Source organism: Meriones unguiculatus, chromosome 14 (genome assembly GCF_030254825.1).
Source record: "Meriones unguiculatus strain TT.TT164.6M chromosome 14, Bangor_MerUng_6.1, whole genome shotgun sequence".
NCBI lineage: Eukaryota > Metazoa > Chordata > Mammalia > Rodentia > Muridae > Meriones > Meriones unguiculatus.
In genome coordinates, this window is record NC_083361.1 from 29,217,983 (window position 1) to 29,239,097 (window position 21,115).

A 21,115-nucleotide genomic window follows, 5' to 3' on the forward strand; every position below is an offset into this window, starting at 1 on the left:
AAGGGAGAACGCAGTACTCATGCTCTTAAAGAGTACAAGGCAGCACTAATGATACAGCAGGGATAAAACTAGGAAACAAGCCAGGTGGTGTGGTGGCTCATGCCTTTAATCCCAGCACTCAGGAGGCAGAGGCCGGCAGATCCCTGTGAGTTCAAGGCCAGCCTTGTCTACAAAGAGAGTTCCAGGACAGCCAAGGCTACACAGAGAAACCCTGTCTCAGAAAAACCGACCAACCAACAGACAAGCAAAACCCCAAAATCTAGGAAACAATATACCAAACAAGATTAATTCAATAGACAAACCAATAGAATCAGAAAGTAAGTGGTTATTGCCAGGGCCTAGAGAACAGTATCTGTTTAATGGATTTTGGGTGGGTGAAGAAATGTTTTGAAACTAGACAGATGTAGTCATTGTCTAATGGTGAGATATATTAAATGCCAGTGGAGTGTATATTTAATTTTATGATAAATAAATTTTGTCCCAGGTATGGATTTTGCATGTTCATGTACCACATGCATGCCTGTTTCTGGAGGAGACCAGAATTGGATCCCACGGACCTGGCGTTACAGATGGATGGTTGTGGACTGTCAAGCGAAAGCTGGGAGTCAAATCTGGTCTTCTGGAAGAGCAGTACAGTGCTCTCAACTGTGTAGTTATCTCTCCAGTCCCTTATCCCAGATTTCAAAAAGAAGGTAAAACCGGGGGAGGGGGGAAACACCCCACAATAATAATTCTAAAAATTACACACAGTCATGTGGTGTCCCTCCCCTTCTGGTAGCTTCAGAGAACACGAGGGCGGTTACAGGGGGCCAACTCTGACTTCATGAGGAAGGACTTTCTAACTCAGCTGTTAAGCTGTGGAGCGGGCTGTCTCTGGAGGAAGTGAGATTACTCTTTACTGAAAAAGTGGAGGAAGAACTCCAAGGGACATGACTGGGAAATTTTCTATATGAGGTGTGGTGGGCGGTTTTGTTTGCTTTAATTATTTTGAAAACTAACCTACTTTTCATCACATCAGTTGTGCTGACTCCTCTGTCGGACTAGCAGCCATTTACAAAGGAGGCCCTGAGTTAAGCACCCCCCCCCCCCCCCCGGCCGGGCCCAACCTGCTCAGATCCTGCTGAAAAAGTCTGCCCTGTCACTGGGAAAATAGCCTAAAGGTAGAAGGCTTTCCTAGCATGTATGAGACCCTAAGTTCAGTTCCCAGCACAGAATCGGGACGGGAAACGCTGGCCCAGAAAAGAGAACTGGTCAGTCAGAGCAGCTGAACTGATGACCCTTTGGACTCTGTGTTCACAGCTCTAGTCACTAGCTTCCTGCTAGTCATTGGCAGAGGGTATATGTGCTGCACTAAGCACATTGGCATCTACTAATGCACTATATTAAAGATCAAATCCCTCAGTGAGTGATGTCCTCACGAAGATAATTTCTCAACCACGGGTTCCGAAAACTTCAGTCTTAATTCATATACATATTCAACTAAAATTTCACGATCATTAAGAAGTGACAAAGTAACCTCATTCAAGTGTTGTACCAGCCAAATTTGAAAACATCAGTAGGGGATAGTTCTTAAAAACGCAGTCACTTGGATAATCTCTAGACTGGACGAAGAGCCCCACTTTTGCTTTTGCAGTAGAGCAACTTGGAAGTTAACTCCTGCTTCAGCTACCCGAGCCTCGAGACGAAAAAGCAGTGAAAGTCAGGCGGGCGGGGCTCCCCGAGGAGAGACCGGCCCATTTCAGGAGGATCCCGGGGATGCCCTGTTCCTAGGTGGAATCCAACTCCCTCGGGCACTCAGAGGAAAGCCCAAGCTCACCGCCCCCAGCCCAGAAACCATAGGCGCCTCTGAAGATTGCGCAAGTCTTTTCCTCCCCCGCCAGCTCGGTGGCATGTTTCTAAAATTCCCATCTGCACAACATAAACAGGAAACGTGCAGCAAAAGCCTTGGCGGTGCAAATTCCAAGCTTCCAGCCGAGGGCGGGAGAATCTCATCCGCGCTGCCAGTGGCAAGCAGGCGGCAGAAAAGAGCAGACTTTCCAAGTGACCCCGTGCCCCTCCGTGCCCTCTCCCCCCACTGCAAAAGGGAGAGAGAGGGCGGAAGGAAAGACCCCGCTCCGGGAAAATAGAGAGTAGGGGAGGGGGCGCTGAGGCAGGGGCCCGGCCTCTAAGAGCGCGGCCCGGGTGGCGAGGCTGCGCCCGGCCGCCCACTTCCCGCGCCGCGTGTCCGAGCGGCCTCGGAGCGCCGCGTGGGCTCGCGAACGCCGGGCGCCGGTGGCCGAGCCCTCTCGGGTGGGGCGGGGGAGGGGCGGGCGCGCGGCGCGGCGCAGGCGCAGTGCGCGCCTCGGTTGTCAAACATGGCTGAAGCGCCGCTGCTACCGCTACAGCCGCCGGAGGGAAAATGCTGAGCTCGCCCGGGCCGGGTGGGCGGCGGCGGCGAGGGCGGCGACGGGAACCCGCTTCCCGGGCGCGGCGGCGGCGGTCATGGCGCGGCTAGCCGACTACTTCATCGTGGTAGGCTACGACCACGAGAAGCCAGGTAAGGGTGTGGGGCGGGCGCCGCCCCCGGGCTTCGCCTCCGCCCCCGGCAGCCGTCCAGTGGGCTCGGCGGGGCCGGGCGTCGCGGCCGGGAGGCGGGGAGGCGGGCGGGCCGGGTCCCGCGGCGGCGCAGCGGCCGGGCCACGCGTGGCGGCCTTCGCGGCGCGGCCGAGCCTGGCTGGCGGTGGGCGTGCGGGGGGACCCGCCGGTCGGCGGTGGCGGGGCTAGGCCGCGGCGCTGCGGCCGGGGGCTGGCGGGCCGGGCGGGTCCCGAGAGCCTGCCCGCGTCCCGCCACGCGCTCCTGCGGAGGCTGCGGGTCCCCGGGACCGCGCCCTCGTGCCGCCGGGGCTGGGAGGGCGGGAGCACACTGTGCGGAGTTCCTAGGGATCCACTTGTGCCCTGCATCCTGAGTGAGAGTGACGCTGGGGGCAGTCCTCCCGGAGAGGAAGTGCAGAGAGTCCGGTGCTGCCTCCCGCCTGCCCTCGGGGGTGGGGTGGGGTGGGGGCCCCTGGACATCCCGGTGGAACGAACGCCGGGTACTTGGGAAGGCCACAGGATCCGTGCACTTTGAAACATTTCTAGGAACATTGTTTCAGGACGTGTGTGCCGGCATTGCAGGATGAAATGACTCTATAAAGACAGCCAGCCAACCACTGCAGGTGCTCTCACTTAGCTTTCAGGTGTTCTGATTGTTCTCTTTATTCGTCAGAGAATTCTTCGTAAGGAACAGTTTGCCAGATACATTGCTGTTTTTACTTTGGTGGACTTGCACAGCGAGGAATATACAGGCCTCACGCAAACTTATTTTCCTATTTGTATCTCTTTGTGTTGCTATTTATAGATAAGCGGGATGTAATGACAAGGTGCCTGTAGAGCTGGGAAAGCTCTTTTATTTCAGGGTAATTCCAGTTTTACACTTGGAAGGAATTTTAGCTACCAGCCCTGCAGCCCCTTCCTTGTCTCAGGGGGTGCTTAGGTTGTGCTTTGCTGATTGTTAGTCGTTGGTAGCACTAGGGTACTACTGTTCTACTCATCTCTTTTTATTATTTATTCATCCCTAAGAATTTGTTTAGGAGAAGGGATCCTTCACATATTTTTCTCACTACTACCTAATTGAGGTCACTTAAGAGAACCGCTTGCAGGTCGGTGAGATGGCTCAGCAGATAAAGGCTCTTGCTGGGCAAGCCTGGAGACCCGTGTTCGATCCCTGAATTTATGAAAAGGTGGATGGCTAGAAGTGATTGCACAGAGTTGTCTTCTGACCTTCCTATGTGTTCCCTAGTATGCACGCTTCACCTGCGTCATGAACACACACACAATGAAAAAAAGACAGTGGGCTGTATTTAGAGAATCTTCTTGCTGCTCCAAAATGTCATGTCATTTCACTTTTCAGTCTCTTACAGACATAGTCTTACTCAGACTGTCAGTGTGGAGAATCAGTTTTATTTTTAATCTTATTCAGTTTTTAGTTACATTGTTCTTTCCCCTACAACAGTTGTATTTAGTTTGGTTTTTTGAGACAAATTCTCTGTAGAGAGCCCTGGCTGTCCTGGGATTCCGTATGTAGACCAGCTGGTCTTGAACTTACATAGATCTGCTTTCCTCTGCCTCCCAAGTGCTGGGGTTAAAGACCACGCCCAGCTTCCCTCACAACAATTTTGAAACAATAACAAACTTGAAAAAGGTTCCAAGTATGGTACACAGTTAATTGCTGTTTTACTTTGGACATTTTGAGAGGAAGCTGCTGACCTTATGCCCTGTCACTTGGAATAGTTTAGTGTCAATTTTACACAAACAAGAACATTGTCCTACATAATGACAGTGCAGCTATCAAAATAGGAAATTCACGCTGACACAGTATTCCATTTATTTTGGGTTTTGTTGACTGTTATTACTCACATAATTGTCGAAAGAAGTTGGTACATTTAAGTGTTGCATTGTTTTGTTCTCTTTAGTCATTTCCAATATGGAACAGTTCCCTCATCTTTTTCATGATCTTGTCACTTTTGATGACTATGGGTCAGTTATATTCTTTCTTCATTAATTTATTTATTTGTTCATTTTACATCCCACTCCCAACCCCACTCCCTCCTCTCCTCCCAGTCTTACCCACCCACCCACTTTTCCCATATACTCCCCCTCTCCAGCCAACCACCCTGGCACATCAAGTCAAACCAGGATTAAGTACCTCCTCTTTGAAGCAAGACAAAGCAGCCCTGCTAGGGAAATGGGATCCAAAGGGAGGCAACAGAGTCCAAGTCAGAGAAGGCCCCTGCTGTAGTTGTTAGGGGACCCACTTGAGGACAAGCAGTGCATCAGTTTCCTATGTGTAGGGGATCTAGGACTAGTCCAGGCATGTTCTTTTGTTGGTGATTCAGTCTTTCTGAGGCCTCATGGTCCCAGGTTAGCTGGCTATGTAGGTCTTCTTGTGGTGACCCACCCTTCCAGCTCCTTCAATCCTTCCTCTAACTCTTCCACAAGACTCCCTGAGTTCTGCCTAATGTTTGTTTGGCTGTGGGTCTCTGCAACTGTTTTCATTATCTGCTGGATGAGGCCTCTCAGATGACAGGCTGGTCTCTGCTACAAGCATAGCAGAGTATTATTAATAGTGTCACAAGTTGGGTCTCTCTCATGGTTTGGGTCTCAAGTTGTGCCAGTCATTGGTTGGCCATTTCTTCAATCTCTGTTCCATCTTTTATCCGTGAATATCTTGTAGGCAGACAGATTTGGGTCAAGGGTTTTGTGAGTTGATTGATGTCTACCCCCCTCCACTGGCTACAGGATATGTCCACTTTAGTCTCAATATCCCTGCTGTAGGAGTCTCAGTCAGGGTCACCCCCATATCTTCTCAAGCACCTCCAAAATTCCAGGTCTTTATCTTGTCTCAGAGATGCCCCAATACCAGTTTCCCTTTTCTCCTAGCCCTCTCACTCCCATCCCCACTTTTCCCACACCTGATCTCCCCTCCTGGTCCTCTCTTTACTCCCCTCTCCCACTCACTTCCTCTCTCACTCCACTTCCCATGTCTGTGGTATCTATTTTATTTCCCCTTCTTAGTGGGATTCAAGCATCCTCTCTTGAACCCTCCATGTTACTTAGTTTATTTGGGTCTGTGGGTTGTACCATGGTTATCCTGTACTAGATGGCCAATATCCCAGGTTAGTTATTTTTGTAGACTGTCTCTCAGCTCTCTTTGCTCTCATGGATCGATACATACGCTCGGGCAAGGGTATTATAACAGTGGTACACGCTGTCTTGTCAGGTGGTACATACTTTCACTTTCAGTGTTTGCCAGGCTTTTCTACTGCAGAGTTAATACCCTGCACCCCCATGAGTACCTTGACACTGTGTCTTGGTTCTCATCAGAATATTAATGCATTTGCCATACACTTACATCAATATGGATTCATGATCTATGTGCCTTCTGTAGTGGACTGTACTGTTAATATTTGTTTTAGTCTGCTGGGGCTACATGACAAATGATTTATAAACAAAGGCTTTACTGTTCACAGTTGTACACTCCGGAAAGTCTAAAGTTAAAATATGAGGTCTAGTTGGGGGCATGCTTGTCTACAGTCCTGTTCTCACTTTAAGCTAGTGGCCTAACGGGCCACGTGATTTTATAGGATCTCTTTAATAAGGTTGTGAACTATTTATATGGACTTCACCTCCAAGACCTGAGTAACTCCCAAAGATCTCATGCAGTTCTGTTACTCTGGGTCTTAGGACTTCAACATAGGAATTTTGGGAGGACATAGATACTCATTTTGATGTTTAAAATGTTTTGTCATTTGAGCTCATATATCTGGCTTCTGTGTCTTTTTTTTTTTAATTTTTATTATTTATACAGTGTTCTGCCTGCATGTATGCCTTGTGGGCCAGAAGAGGGTAGCAGATCTCATTGTAGATAGTTGTGAGCCCCTGTGTGGTTGCTGGGAATTGAACTCAGGACCTTTGGAAGAGCAGCCTATGCTCTTAACCTCTGAGCCGTCTCTCCAGTCCCTTCTGTGTTTTTTTGACATGTCCCATTTCCCTCATTCTTTGAGCCTCCTTACTTTTTGACCTAAGGTACGTGTGCACACATACACACCCATTTCTTCTCCTTTGTGGTGTTAAGCCTCTGACTTGCTTACACACTAAGCAAGTGCAACCCTGTAATCAACTATTCCTTTGGAGACCCCCTTCTTTCTCCCAGTGGAGGCTAGTTTCTCTTTGCTAGCATCTTTATTACTGTTGGGTTACAAGTATTCCCAGACTCTCTTCATGATTGGAGCTAGAGGATATATTTATCCAGATATACACATATATCTATATTTCTGTCTCTGTACATCAAAAACTGTGAACTAATCCAGTACCCAGACTTCAGCCCAGCAATCTAGCATTTGCCTTTTACATGTTGTAATGGTCTTCTCAAACAGTGGGAAATCAGGCCTTACACACATGCACAGATGCATATCTTGTTTATTTTTTGCTGTTGTTTATACTGACTTGTTTTCTCTCCCTACTGAGGCTACTTCTTCGTTTCATATCTTCCTCCCTTACTTCCAGCCCTGTTGGATCTAAGAATCCATGTTAGGATGCCACCACACAGGGTCTCCCCAACTTGCTTGTGCTCTTGATGCATTTGTGCTTATGGTGGTTTCTGTGGACACACTTCTCATTCTGCTCATGCTCTGACCTCACACTTAGGCATCTTCACTCTCACTCCCTTTGCATCTTAATGCTCCAGGCCAGTTTGTTCCTGTAGCTTTGACCCACAGTTTCTGATACAATGTGTTTGTCTTTGGCCATTCTCTGACCACATGGACTCTTCTATTTCCCAAAGCTTGCTTGAGATTTTACAAGTCCCACCTCTGTCCTGTGGCTACTATGACTACTCTTCTCCCACACTCAACAAAGAGAAGATTTCTTTCTTTCCTTCTTTTTTTTTAAATGAAACCCAGAATGTTGCATAAATTATAATCTGAAGTATGAAATGTATACTTTTTTCTGTTATATTTTTGTATAATTTATGTAGTTTATTCAAGCATAATTTATGTGCAAAAAAGTTAGGCAAACATGTCAGTGGTTTTAAGCAATTATATATACTAGTATAATCACTACCACAATCAAGATATCGAACATTTTCTTCCCTATAAAAAGCCCTCTTATAAAGCTGGGCATGGTAGTGCATGCCTATAATTCCAGCACTCAGGGAGGCAGAAGCAGTCAAATGAATCTCTGTGAGTTCGAGGCCAGCCTGGTCTACAAAGAGATTCCAGGATAGCCAAGGCTACACAGAGAAGTCCTGTCTTGAGAAACAAAACAAAACAAAACAAAAGTCCTCTTACACTCTTTTGTAGTCTGTTTTCTCCTTATTCTCTGATTACAGATCTGCTTTCCGTCTCTATGATTTTGTTGTTTGTAGAGTGTTACTGAAATAGAATCAGACAGTTGTTTTTTTGTTTTTTTTTTAATGTTTGGCTTATTTTCCACTTAGATTCATACACTGAGATTAACCCATGTTGTATAATTGTACCCTTGCACTGCTTCCCCTTTCCCTTCGGTGCTGAGTGTTGAACTCAGGGCCTCACCCATGCTAAGCATGTACTCTACCACTGAGCTATACTCATTGCTGTCCTGTCCTTTCCCTTCCCTTTCCCTTTCCCGTTCCTTTCCTCTCCCCTTTCCTCCCCTCTGCTCCCCTCCTCACTTCTCCTCCTCTTCTCTTCTCCCTCTCTTCCTCTTTCCCCTGTAGCTCAGGCTAACCTCAAATTTATGTAGTCAAGGCTAACCTTGAAATTCTCATCTTCCTGCCTCTATCTCCAGTGCTATGATTATAGTTGTGTACCCTCATGCCCAGTTTCTGTGGTCCTAGAAATGGAATCTGGGGTATTCTATATGCTAACCAAGCACTCTTATCAATAGAGCTGCATCTCCAGCCTTGGAGATAACATTGTTTGCTTATATTGAGATGTAAAACACAGTTTGTTCATTCATTCATCAGTTGGTGGATATTTATGTTTCCAGATTTCCAGATTGGTTACTCTGAATAAAGTAGATATTTGACAAGATCTTTGAATATTGGCATGTTTTTAATTTTCTTGGGTTAAAACAGAAAAATTCTTAGATCATGGGCAAGTATCTGTTTAAGTTTATATGAAACTGTAAACGTGTTTTCCAAACTGCCTGAGCAGTGTAGGATGAAAATCTACAAAGTGTATGTACTTATTTAAATTACAAGGGAATAGTCAATCTAATAGATTTTCTAACCTTTATTATCCAACTGCCTTCAAAAGTTAGTATGGTTTTAGTACTTAAAGTGTCTTTGCCATTAAAAATAATTTTAGTTGAGTCATTTTTAATTAAAATATTTTTCCCTTTATTTAGTGTTTGTGTATGTGTATGTACGCATGTGGAGATCAGAGGACAACTTTCCAGAGTTGATTTTCTACTTCTAGCATGTGTGTTCCTCGAATTAAACTTAAGTCATGAGGCCGGACAGCACGTGCCTTTATCTGTGGGATCATCTTTCTGTTACATATTTTTAGTTACATTTTTCTTTTTCCTTTCTTTTCTTTTTTCTTGTTCTTTCCTTTTTCTGAGACAAGCTCTTACTGTGTAGCCCTCAATGTCCTGGAATTATCAATGTAGATGGCACTGATACTCATAGAGACCCACTTCTTTCTTCTTTCCAAGTACTGCAGTTAAAGGTGTGGGCTGGTATGTGCACACACACAAAATGGGGAAATCTGAGTAAGAATGGTGGCTTCTTATATGATACCAGCATCCTAACAGTGATTCTGTACTGTAAGGATGCAGCTTGTCTGGTGAAGGAAATGAAGTAAAGGTGTCTGCTGTCCCTTTAACTGTTGGTATATCTACAACTTTATCAACATAAAGCCTCCAGGAACCCACCTGTATTCCCAGCACTCAGAGAGGCAGAGGCAGGTGGATCTCCGTGAGTTCAAGGCCAGCCTAGTCTACGTAGGGAGTCTAGGACAGCCAAGGCTACACAGAAAAACCTTGTCTTGAAAAGCAAAAAGTCCAGAAACCATAAAGAAAATAAAGTGTACTTTAAGTATCTTGATTTTTCTCAACATTGATAAGGAAGTTCTTAGTCTATACAATTTTGTAAAAACATACTCTTTAATAATAGAATCATATTTCTGAAGCTCAGTGTCATTGACTTTATTACTGTTGAATACTTACTGTTTCTTCAGTTTTGTGCTTTTTATGCTGTTATCATTTACAAGAACATAGCTTAAAATCACTGATTTTTATGATAGTGCGATAATTCATTATTTAAAACTATATTTTTCGGGCATAGTGAGATGGCTCAGTTGGTAAAGTAAGTGTTTGTTGTGTGATGAGGGCCTGATCCCTAGCACCCACGTAAAAAGAGCAAGGCTCAGTGATACATAGCATCTGTAATCCAAGTGCTGGAGAGGCAGAGACTCCTGGAGCTTCCTGGACAGATAGTTTAGCTGAATCAGTGTGCTTCAGGTTCTGTGAGAAACCTTGTGTGAAGACATAAGGTGGACTGTGATTGGAGAAGACACCATGCCCACCTCTGGTCTCTACACTCATACACACATACATTAGCTCACTCCCCAAAAAACAACCCTTTATTTCACAACTTTATATTTGGATGATGGTAGAATAATTAGGAAGTATGATTTGTCTCTAAAAGACAAAGTTACTTATTTAATTACCTTTACTTTTCTTACTCTGTTACTGTTAGTTTTATTGAGATTTGTCAAAGTAAATTTGAGTGATGAGTTAATTTTTTTATATTCCTTTATGCTTAGTTTTTGTTTTACTGTTTTAGAAATAACCCATTTACCTAGGGATGTAGTTTAGTAACAGAGCTCTTGTCTAGCATGTAAAAGGTCCTAAAGCTTAAGATAAGGTGCAGTCAAAAATTATTTGCAGGCAAAATTCTTTATATAGATGTTATTAAACTACGTTAATTTTAGGTTTGATATTCACTTGCAGTCCTGTATATTTTAAAAGCAGTCTGCTCCAGTATATTAGAAAAAGTATTCGAAATGTTTTGTAAGTATTAAGCAGTATATTGCAGGTGAAATAAGCAAAAATGTATGTTCTTCCATAAGTGAAATATTGTATTTTGAAACTGAATTTGCGTGTGTGTATACACCACAGTATATGTCTAGAGGTGAGAGGACAACTTGCCAGAGTGTTTTCTCTCCTACAAAGCATGTTCTGGAGATTAAACTCAGATCATTAGGTGTGGCTGCAGGCACCTGCTGAGCCGTCTCTCTGGCTTTGAAAATGAGAGTTTTTAAGAAGCAAGAATTAACAAAATTGTGACTCAAGTGGCAGTGAGCTGCAAACAGAAGGAGCAGTATGAGGAAGCTCAGGAGTACTCGCTGTGAAAAGAATGGTGTGGATGCTAGAATTAGAAAGCTGAAATTAGTAAAGCTTCATGATAAATTACTGTGAGGGCTGAAGTAGGAAAAGTAGTTGAGAGTAACAAAGATTCTAACCTGGGTAATTGGTATATAAATTCAAGCAAGGGGAGAAATGATCGAGTTTATTTTGGACATGTTAAATATGACTGTTTTTAAACAAGATGGAACTGTTACTTGGGTATTCAAATACATGGACCAGGAGTAAAGACAGGTGAAGATTAGAGATTTATTTAGCAGTTATCAATAGCCAGTTTTTTGTCAGACAGCAAGAAAAGAATGCATAACTGAGCAGAATTACGTGCAGGGTGCAGGGAAGTGGTTGTAATTTCAGTTGAGGATCTAATGATGCTCCACTGTGGGTAATTATAGCTGCTTTCATTAAGATGGTAACAGCCACGTCATGCCCTGAATTGTGATCATCACCATCCAAGTGAAGTGTGAAAAGATAGTGCAAATGGAGACTAACCATGAAAATCTGGGAGTCATTAGTGCAGATAGAGCTGTGGCATTTGTGTAGATGTCCTCAGAATGATGTCACAGAGATGGGAATAAATGACCAGGGCCCAGGCTTCAGGGTACACCATTGCTTAGGGGATGAAAGAAGAGGGGCAGCAAAAGGATTTGGTGAATTTGGAAGAGACATTTAACTTCCCCTAATAGATATTATTTTTCTTGTAGGTGATGTAAGCCCTAATTTTTGTCTAGTTACATGGCTGTGCAGAAGAGAAAAATTGTTTTCAAATTAAATTTTTTTCTCTTTTAGATTTCTTTTTTTCTTTTTTTTTTTGTTGGGGGGGAGGGTCGTCAAGATGGGGTTTCTCTGTGTGTGTAGCCCTGGCTGTTCTGGAACTCTGTACACCAGGCTGGCCTCAGACTCACAGAGATCCGCCTGCCTCTGCCTCCCAGGTGCTGGGATAAAGACATGCACCAGCTGGTGAGCAGTCAGTACCCTTGATCACTGAGCCATCTACAGCTCTCTTTAAATTTTTAACAGATATAATCATGTGACTATGTCTGGATAAGTTGACTATAAATGGAATGATGAACATAATGTTTCAAAAGTGTTCTAAGGAGGTAATGGTGTGTATCCCCAGCTTTTCTTTAGCTGACTGGAGCCTGGCTGGGCAGTGGTGGCTCAGGCCTTTAATCCCAGAGTTTGGGAGGCGAGGCAGAGGCATTTGGATCTCTTCATTGAAGGCCAGTCTGGTCTATAGATCTAGTTTTAGGACAGCCAGGAAACCTACACAGAGAAACCCAAAGCAAGCAAGCAAGCAAGCAAGCAAGCAAGCAAGCAAGCAAGCAAGCAAGCAAGCAAGCAAAGGATTAGAGATCTAGCAGTCATCTTGGGTAGGAGTAACAGAGCAAAGAGCTAGAAAGAACTTGGGTAGTTAATGACTGACAGTAGGATTGCTATAGCAGATCTAGATAGCTCCTTTGTGTGTTTTTTTTTTTGTTTTTGTTTTGTTTTTAACATGATAAATAATAACATGTTTAAGTCACTATAAATCTGAGTTTGCAGTTTCATGCTGGCAAAACAGGTACAAGGTGACAGGATGGGGTTATCAGGATCCAGGGTCATAGATAGTGAAGCAATGTTTCTCAGTGTCATGGGTAGCCAATTGAGGCTGTAGAGAGGAGCAGTTATTGAAGGTCTTTGTGGTTGAATGTACAGATGATCTATTTATATGCAATGTACAGATAAGGAGGAGACAGTCAAGTCTCCCTCCTCCCTGTGGCCTCCTATTTTTTTCTTGTATTTAACTCCATTGAATGGCAAATCATGAACTGCACTGCAAGTTTATTCTAGTGAATTATGAACTTTTTTTTTTTTTTTGAGAACTTATACAGGTTATTTTGTTTGTTTGTTTTTTTCCCCAAGCCAGGGTTTCTCCATGTAACACTGACTATCCTGGAACTTCCTCTGTAAATCAAGACTGGTCTCAAACTCAGAGATCTGCCTGTCTCTGCCTCCTGAACGCTGGGATTAAAGGCGTGTGCCACCACTGCCTGGCATATAGGATCATTTTTAACTCTGACTTTTCTTAGTTGATTGTTGTCTTATTAACCAAATTGTAGAATATTGGTAGAAGTGATAAGAATTGAGGTTAGCTGAGTAAACACCCCCCACGTGAGAAACCTCATTGTGATAGGTTAGAAAACTTTGAATGTATTTTATTAAAACTTAAAAAGACCAGCTCCATGTACTAGTGTGGCCTTCCTTCCTTCCTTCCTTCCTTCCTTCCTTCCTTCCTTCCTTCCTTCCTTTTTTCTTTTGAGACAGGATCTCTGTAGCCTGCTATAGCCTGTAACACACTAGGTAGATGCCACCAGTACTTGCAAACTTTATATTTTAAGAGGAAAATAAAAAGGAAGTAATTTTTTCTTTCTTTGAGACAAGAGTTTCTCTGTGTAACCTTGCATGTCCTGGACTCACTTTGTAGACCAGACTCACCTGGAACTCACAGAGATCCGCCTGCCTCTGCCTCCCCCAATTGCTGGAATTATAGGCTTACACCAAGATGCCTGGCTTTTCTAATCTTTATTTTTAAAAAATGTTTTATCTCCCTCTCTCTCAGTTTACTTTATTTTCACTTTTTATATTTTGGGTTTTTGAGATAGGGTTTCTCTGTGTAGTCCTGGAACTCAGATCTGCTAGCCTCTGCCTCCTAAAATCTGGAGTTAAAGGCATTGGCCATCACCACCAGACTTAATTCTGTTTCTTAATGATGTTCTACATAATAGTTACAAGTTAGTTTTCCAGCATTGGGGCCGCTATAACAAAATGTCATAAATTTGGGGGCTAACAAATAACAACATGTGGTTATTCTTGCATAACTTTGTGGGTGGCTCTGAAATTTAGGTGTCAGGAGGTAACCTCTTTTGAGGGCTTCTAGGGAAGAATATTTATCTCTTCTAGTTTCCGGTGGTCCCGGTGTTCTGCCATTTATGGCACCATAATTCTATTTTTTGCCCTCTCTTCACATGGCTTTCTTTGTTTGAATCTTTTTCTCTTTCTTTTCTTTTCTTTTTTCTTTTTTTTTCCATAAAAACAATTTCTTTGTTCATCCTGATGGTACATATCTATAATCCCAGCTATCTGGGGGCAGATGCTAGAAGATGGCAAGTTCAAGGCTTTTGTGAGTTATAGAATGAATTCAAGGCCTGACTGGGCAACTTAATCTCAAACAGACAATAAAAATAGAAAAATGGCTGTGGCCATAGCTCAGTAGTAAAGCACCTGTCTAGTGTGTTTGAGGCCCCATGTTTAATTCTCAGGCCTGGATGTTGGGGAGGATTAGGAGGCTTTGTTTTGCCTTATTCTTTTCTTTCTTCTTTTCCTCCCTTCTTCCCTTCTTTTTTCCCCCTGTACTAGGGATTGTACCTAGAAAACACACATTTTCTCTCTTTTTCCTCCCCCTCTCTTCCCCGCTCCCTCTCTTTCCATGCCTCCTCCTTACTCCACTACCCCACTGAGCTATATCACCAGCCTGTTTTTTTTCTATAGCCAAAGACTGTTTTGATGGCTAACTTGGACTGTTGGGTTGACTCACCTGGGAGGAAGGAATCTTAACTAAAGAATTGCTTCCATCAGATCGGCATGGGGGTGGATACAGACATTTTTAAAAACTTGCTAATTGATGTAGGAGGGCCCAGACCATTGTGGATGTACCATTCCTGCAGGTGGATGGTACAGTTCCTGCAAGTGAGCCTGGGCTGTAGAATAAAGGTAACTGAGCAAGCCAGTGAGTGTTGTTCTTTCATGGTTTCTGCCTCAGTCCCTGCTTTGGTTCCTGCCCTGGCTTCCCTCAATGGATTGTAAGCCAGATAAACCCTTTCTAAAGTTGCTTTGATCAGTGTTTACCACAGCAACAGAGAAACAAACCAGGACAACTGTTAAACCATAGAAAAACAATGAATACAGTGACATTAAGTAAAGCAGGCTTTAGTTTCATAAGGTGAACATTCTACCTTAGGAAAGAAAAGCACAGAACTTAATCTAATATTCAGTATTTCCAAAAAATAGAATATTTTTGATTTGTATTCTGTAAGTAGAATTAGAAGAAATTGGTATCATGCCTACCAGAATTAGCTTTCAGGAAGTAAAACACTGTTTTAGTGTTGAAGTTTAGGGAATTGCTGCTAAAGACTTTCAAAGCCTTATTATTTCTTCTCAGCTATAAGTACTAGTGAGGTAACACCTTGGGAAAATGCAGCTTACTGGAAAACAGGTTAATGCCTTTGATTGCAGACTGGTGGCCTAGTCTCCTTTTTTTTCTCCAGCAAGTTGTATGACCTGTTCACTCTCATTTGACTATCTCTGTGTAGACTTGGATTTTGACTGGCCCATTCTGCTCAGCCCTTAAATTCTTGTGTTCCTGTGGTTAGAATTTTTGCTTAACTGCTCTCCTTTCCTTACCTTCTTCCATTCTTTCCTTTGGTTCTGAGGTGGACTGAGGGCCTTACTAAGGGTGTGCTGTGCCACTGAGCTCTGCTCAGTCTGCTTTTCTACTTAGTTTCGACTCAACTGTGTGGTTCTGTTGGGCATTCCTGGTGCATATTTGCTTACATATTGAAAATTTGTTTTCTGTTATATTTGCAAAATCTTAAAGTGTGCTGTCTGTCTCTTTAGAGCTTGTTACAGTAAATTTGTTTCTAAGTACCAGTAAAGGCACCTCCTGGTTTAATTGCATGAAACCCCAGTCCTCTAAAGTTGACAGGGTAAGGAAAGCCCCTGCTTGGGAAAGGTTGGATTGACCTCAGCGCTTCAGTTGTTTTTTTCAGTGATATCTTAGAACAACACCTTTCTTTAATATTTTGGCCCAAGTCTCCCTGAATCAAATAATCTTCTCTTTATTTTCTGAGAAGTGCTGAAGCAAGGCTGGAACACTGAAATAAGATTTTTCTAAATGGTGAAAATGAAAAATTTTTAAGTCAGTTGCCCAGTTTGTTAGGTATAACTTACTCCTTTCCAGGCTGTGGTCTCTTAAAGGGATGTTATCTTACTTATTTTATTGTCTGCTACTATATGATAAAAGTCATACTTCAACATGTCTGACAGTATCTAGACCCTACATAAGGGCCAGCAGATAATTCCATTATTGTCAGGTCTCTCTAAGGTTCCTTTCCTGGCTGTCATATTCTGGCCAAGGATCAGTCTGATTTTTGGATAATGGATGGCCAAAGTGTGTCTGAAGAGATAGAGATTCCCTATTCTTTTTTTTTTTTTTTTTTTTTGTAGTACTTGGGATTGAACCCAGGGCCTTCTGCATGCCAAGCAAGAGCATTATCACTGGGCTATAGCTCCAGCTACTATTCCCTGCTGTTAACAGCACCAACTGGGCTATAAGAAAGTTAGCACAAGAAGGGATTCATAAACACAGTGGAATAGGTTTTGTACCTGTTTGCCACTCATTGTCACAGAGTTGAGAAAACCATGATATTATCTGGAAACATGCTTACAATTTTCATGAACACATCATAGTTCAGCTAAACAAGCATCATAGTTTCTATTTTTAAGGGAAAAGTAAGCTTTATAAAACAATGAATTTACATTTTTAATTGATATAATATTTCTTCTTTTGATTTTAATCTGAAAAAATAACGATTACTCTGGATGCATGAAGTTAGTAGATGGAGTTTTTTAAAAAAAAATGGTTCAAATCTAGAAGCATCTAGATTTTGGTCTGGTTAATTGGTGTAGCTAAGTTGCAATCATTTTGGAAAACTGACCTGTCCTTTTGGTTTTACTACCTTGAATTACAGGTCTGATTTTTTTTTTTTTTTTTTTTTTTTTTTTTGCTTGTAATGATGAAACAGAATAGTTGGTTATCAAAGCATTTAATTCAAAGGCCAAAACAAAGCAATCTTTTATTTCTTTAGCAGAAGCTATTTAAATGTATAATTTTGTACTTGATCTTATCCAGAAAGCTGAGAAACAATATTAAATATATAATTCTAATGAAATTGTATAGTAAAATCACTGTTTACTTGTGATCATGAGGTTTGAAGCTATTGAAGACCTTGTTAAAGGACTCAAAGAAATTGTATGAGTAGTTGATAATTGCTGTCCTTCTAAGGAGTCAAGATTACACACTGTTTTTTTCAGAATTCTTGCCTTGTTGTTCTTTTATTGCCATGACTATCCTAGTGGAGATAAAGTGGTATGCTTATGCCTGCTGACATTTTAAAAGATCTTTCCTGAGTTTTTTTTTTATGTATTTATATGTATGTGCATTCAAAGATATATGCTTATGTGTATATAATTGTATGTACATATATGCGTATTGTTATTTTACTTCTTATGAAACAAGGTCATAGTATCTGTTCCTTTATGCAAGCTGTACTAACTTCATATTTAATACCTGCTTTTGACATAATATATATTATACAATAGCATTAAGGTTTATTGATAAGTGTCTGATTATCATTAAAAATATATAAAGTTTAGGTCTAGTGAAGTTGAAAGTGTGGGGTGAATCCATGTGGTCTGAACTTGGTTTCTAGTTTTGCCTCTAAATACTTTTGACCTTAGACAGGTTAGCTAATTTGTTCTGTTTATACATTTACAAAACAAAGTAATAGTGACTAGCAATATTTACCTCCTAGATTTACTGTAAAAATTGAGTTAAATTTTACAAGTGCTTAAAACCATATCTGGATCACAATTACAGTATAAGCTTTTATTCACAGAAGTGGAACTGCTGGGCCACATGATAAGTGTTTCACGTGGAAATAAGTGTTTCACATGGAAGTTTATGCCTACCATTGCTGGCTTGGGAGCTTGTACTGTGGCTGCAGGCAAAGTGTCAGTCTTTGTTGTTTAGTGGTATTCGCTGAGCACAGACACTGTTTTTATCAGAGCAGTTGTGACTATTTAAAACCCCCTAAGATCAGGCTCATTAACTATTGGGGTTCTCTCATAGGTGTAGAGAGAAAGGGTAGTGAGGGTCATTGGACCCTTCCAGAGATTCTTGCTGCTCACTTCTGCATGCTGCAAGAGTGGTTTGTGATTCTACCCTAATTGCATGTTATATTCCCAGGTGCAGGTGTGTGTGTGTATACACATAGAGACTGTGCAAGGTTAACTATAAAAGTCTCAGCTATGGGGTGAGACTTTTGGTGTTGCTGGCTGTTTTAGGGTTATCCGTGCTCTGTAAGTCAGCTCAAGAAATCCACTTGTTCTGAAGTTGGACCCTGGTAGAGTAATACTTTGGTTTGTTTTTGGTGCTCTATAATTGGGGCTCTCTTTGTCACCCCAGAGAAGGACATCTTACAACAGTCCAACTTTGTTAACCCCTACCTTAAATGGAGCCAGTTAAGATCCATCCTTAGGTTTCCTCTTTTGGAGCAAGCAAAGCCTCTGTCTTTGCACTGGCATGACAGTAATACTAAGATGAGATTGCCAAAGAATATTTTCCCTGATACATTTCAGGAGTGTGAATAATTACAGAACTTAAGTTAGACTAAAAAGGGAGACAGACGTTGGGAAATATCATTTATACATTGAGTTCCACCTGTGCCTGAAAACCAAAAGAATATTTTTTACAGTTTTAAGGTCTACACTAAATTGTCATTCAGAAAGATTATGCTAATTTACCCGAATAGGAACATGCCCATTTTCTACTGCTTAAGCAACAGCTGAGAAAATTTAGATTTTGTAAAGATGAGGATAGTAAGCAGTTGGCTCAAGATAAGACTTTATATTTAATTAATGTTATATTTCAGGAACAGTAAAAATTGGTACTTGCCTGTTGCAGGATTTTTTTATCATATTGTGAACCCTGAGATTGTGTTTACTGGGAAAACCTGTTTTAGTTGTTGCGTGGCTCAGCCTTCAAACACACCTTTAATCCAAGAGATTTCTGCTTGAATATCGTAAATAGGATTAAATAAAGCCAACCCTAGGTCCAGAGGCAAAGCAAGCAACCAGTTGCTGGGAAGTGAACATAGGATTATTAAGAAAAAAACTTAGAGAGGAAGAGGAAGTCAGGAAGAGGAAGTCAGGAGGATGGATAGAGAGACTAACAGCAAGTAGAAGGGAGGGAAATTCAGACAGTAGAAGGGGCATTCCTGCTGAAACTTTGGTTGGGTGCTTTCTCTGCTTCCCTGAGCTAACAGGCTTTCACCTTGTACCTGGCTTCTGAGTCTTTATTGGTAAAATCAAACGATTGAGATTCTGTTAAAAACAACATTTGCCTTTGGTCTTCATTATATCCAAAGGGTTTTTTAAAAACAGAAATATGAAATACGAAAATGTTAAAGTCTTCCCTTTGGTATTTGCCTGATTTATTAGATTGCAAGAGACAGCATGGTCCAGATATATCCCAGTAGTCTATGAGTAGAGAAACTAGAAAAAGAAACAATCCTTTCAGCAGAGTTACTGTTATTATTTTAGCAGTCTGATTATTGAATAGTTATAGACCTTTCTTGTCAATGATCTCTTTAACAGATTAGGAGAAAGAATTTGTATCTTGTCTGATGAAGAAATGCTTGTTTCCACTGATGAGACCATTACACACGTCATCTTTTCCTTTGATCTGTTGTTGTTCTTTATTTATTTTATTAGTTGACAAGGTTAATTAGTTTGAAGAAAACAGCTTGTTTGTAAACCTGAAATCTCAAGGTACTTTTCTTTCTACCAAATATTGTTATAATATTCACTTAAAATACAGTTAAGAACTTGTAATGAAAAATTATTTAAAGAAAATGGATAGTTTCAGAGCAATTTTTTAAGTGAAAAAAAATCTGCTTGTAGGTAGTGATGTCTGGTTGTAGGTTCAAGTGCATCTTTTGTATTTCTCTGCTGAAGCTAAACCTTAGTAACATTCAGAGTGAAATCCACTGTCCAAACAAACTTGTCGAATAAGTTTAGAAAATCGGTTTGCAGTGGAAAGTAGCAGTTAGGACTGGAGTGAATTTTATGGATGCTTTATATAATTGTCCCACATGGTCTGCTCTGGAATTTGAAAAGAATGTTACTTGTTTTCCTTTTGAGACAGATGTTCTACCAAATAATTTTAGCCCAAGTAAACACAAACCCATTGCAAATTAAAGGTAGTAAAACTTTTTTTCTCTTTTGAAACAAAAAGAAACAACAAAATCCATTTAGAATAGCAAAAAACAGAAGAAGAATTTTGAAAATACACACAACAGCAGCAACAAAAACTAACTTCTCTGTATGCTGTCTCCTATTCAAATTGAATGTTTGAGGAATTTGGCTGTAGAAAACTGAAGAAAATGTGAAGAGTAAATACAGCGTTTGGTCAAGTTGTCACAGTATGAATTAAATTATAGAATATCCATTTTTGGTCTTTTTTTTAATGTGTGAAAGATGGAATGCATAGTTCCATCTAGAAATTCGTATTATCTGATACAGTGTGCTGGACTTACTGGTCTAATTAAATTTTTCACAACAACCATGTAGGTGAAGTTAATGAGACTTGAAACCACTAACTAGTTCAAGACTCTGTAGCTGGTCTGGTGCTGTCAATAACAGATCCTATGACTCATCCCCTTCAAGACTAGTCTTTCCCATTCATTTCCTGTTGCTGTGTCCTCCATAGACAGTCAAGGTTCTGATTTTTTTCCTGCTACATACTGATTTTTTTCATCCTAGAATGTAAAAATTATTACATGGCATATACTTCTTTTTTTCAAGGTTTCTTTCACTTAGCACCTCTCGATCCTTTTAAAAGTCTATCCATGTTTTTTTTTTTTAATTAGAATTTTGTCTCCCATTCTTTTGCATTATTTATTCTGGTGTATGAATAAACCAGTTTTGCTTATCCATGCTGTTGACAGACAACTGAACTGCTTATTGTATTTGGCTAAAATGAATTTTAAAACCTTGCTACTAATATCCTTATTGTGAAAAAATCTTTTCAATTTCTCTTGAGTGAATCCTGGTCAGTTGAATTTCTGGTTTTAGGCCACTGTAGGTTTCATTTGATATGAAATGGCCATGCCTTCCTCAGAGTAGTTGTACCATTTTATACAGTATATAAGGGTTTAACAGCACTGTCAGTCTCATTACAATGTGTGTGGTTGGTAGTCGTTAGCGTCTTTGGAACACATACTAGCATCTCATTTTGCTTTTAAATTTCTGGATTTCTCTTATTGTTGATCGTGTTGGTATTTTGTAAGAATTGATCGCCATTTTATTTCTG

General features: G+C 41.4%; 1 protein-coding gene across 2 annotated transcripts in view; it reads left to right on the forward strand.

Moving 5' to 3' along the window:
- Nucleotides 1–2,318: 2,318 nt before the first annotated feature.
- The window catches only part of Sbf2 (SET binding factor 2), a 331,059-nt gene continuing 312,262 nt past the window's right edge, over nucleotides 2,319–21,115 (forward strand). For both annotated transcript variants that reach the window (XM_060367046.1, XM_060367047.1), the window contains exon 1: nucleotides 2,319–2,536. In XM_060367046.1, coding sequence (XP_060223029.1) covers nucleotides 2,482–2,536 — 55 coding nt within the window. In that variant the 5' untranslated portion in view covers nucleotides 2,319–2,481. The remainder of the gene's footprint in view (nucleotides 2,537–21,115) is intronic.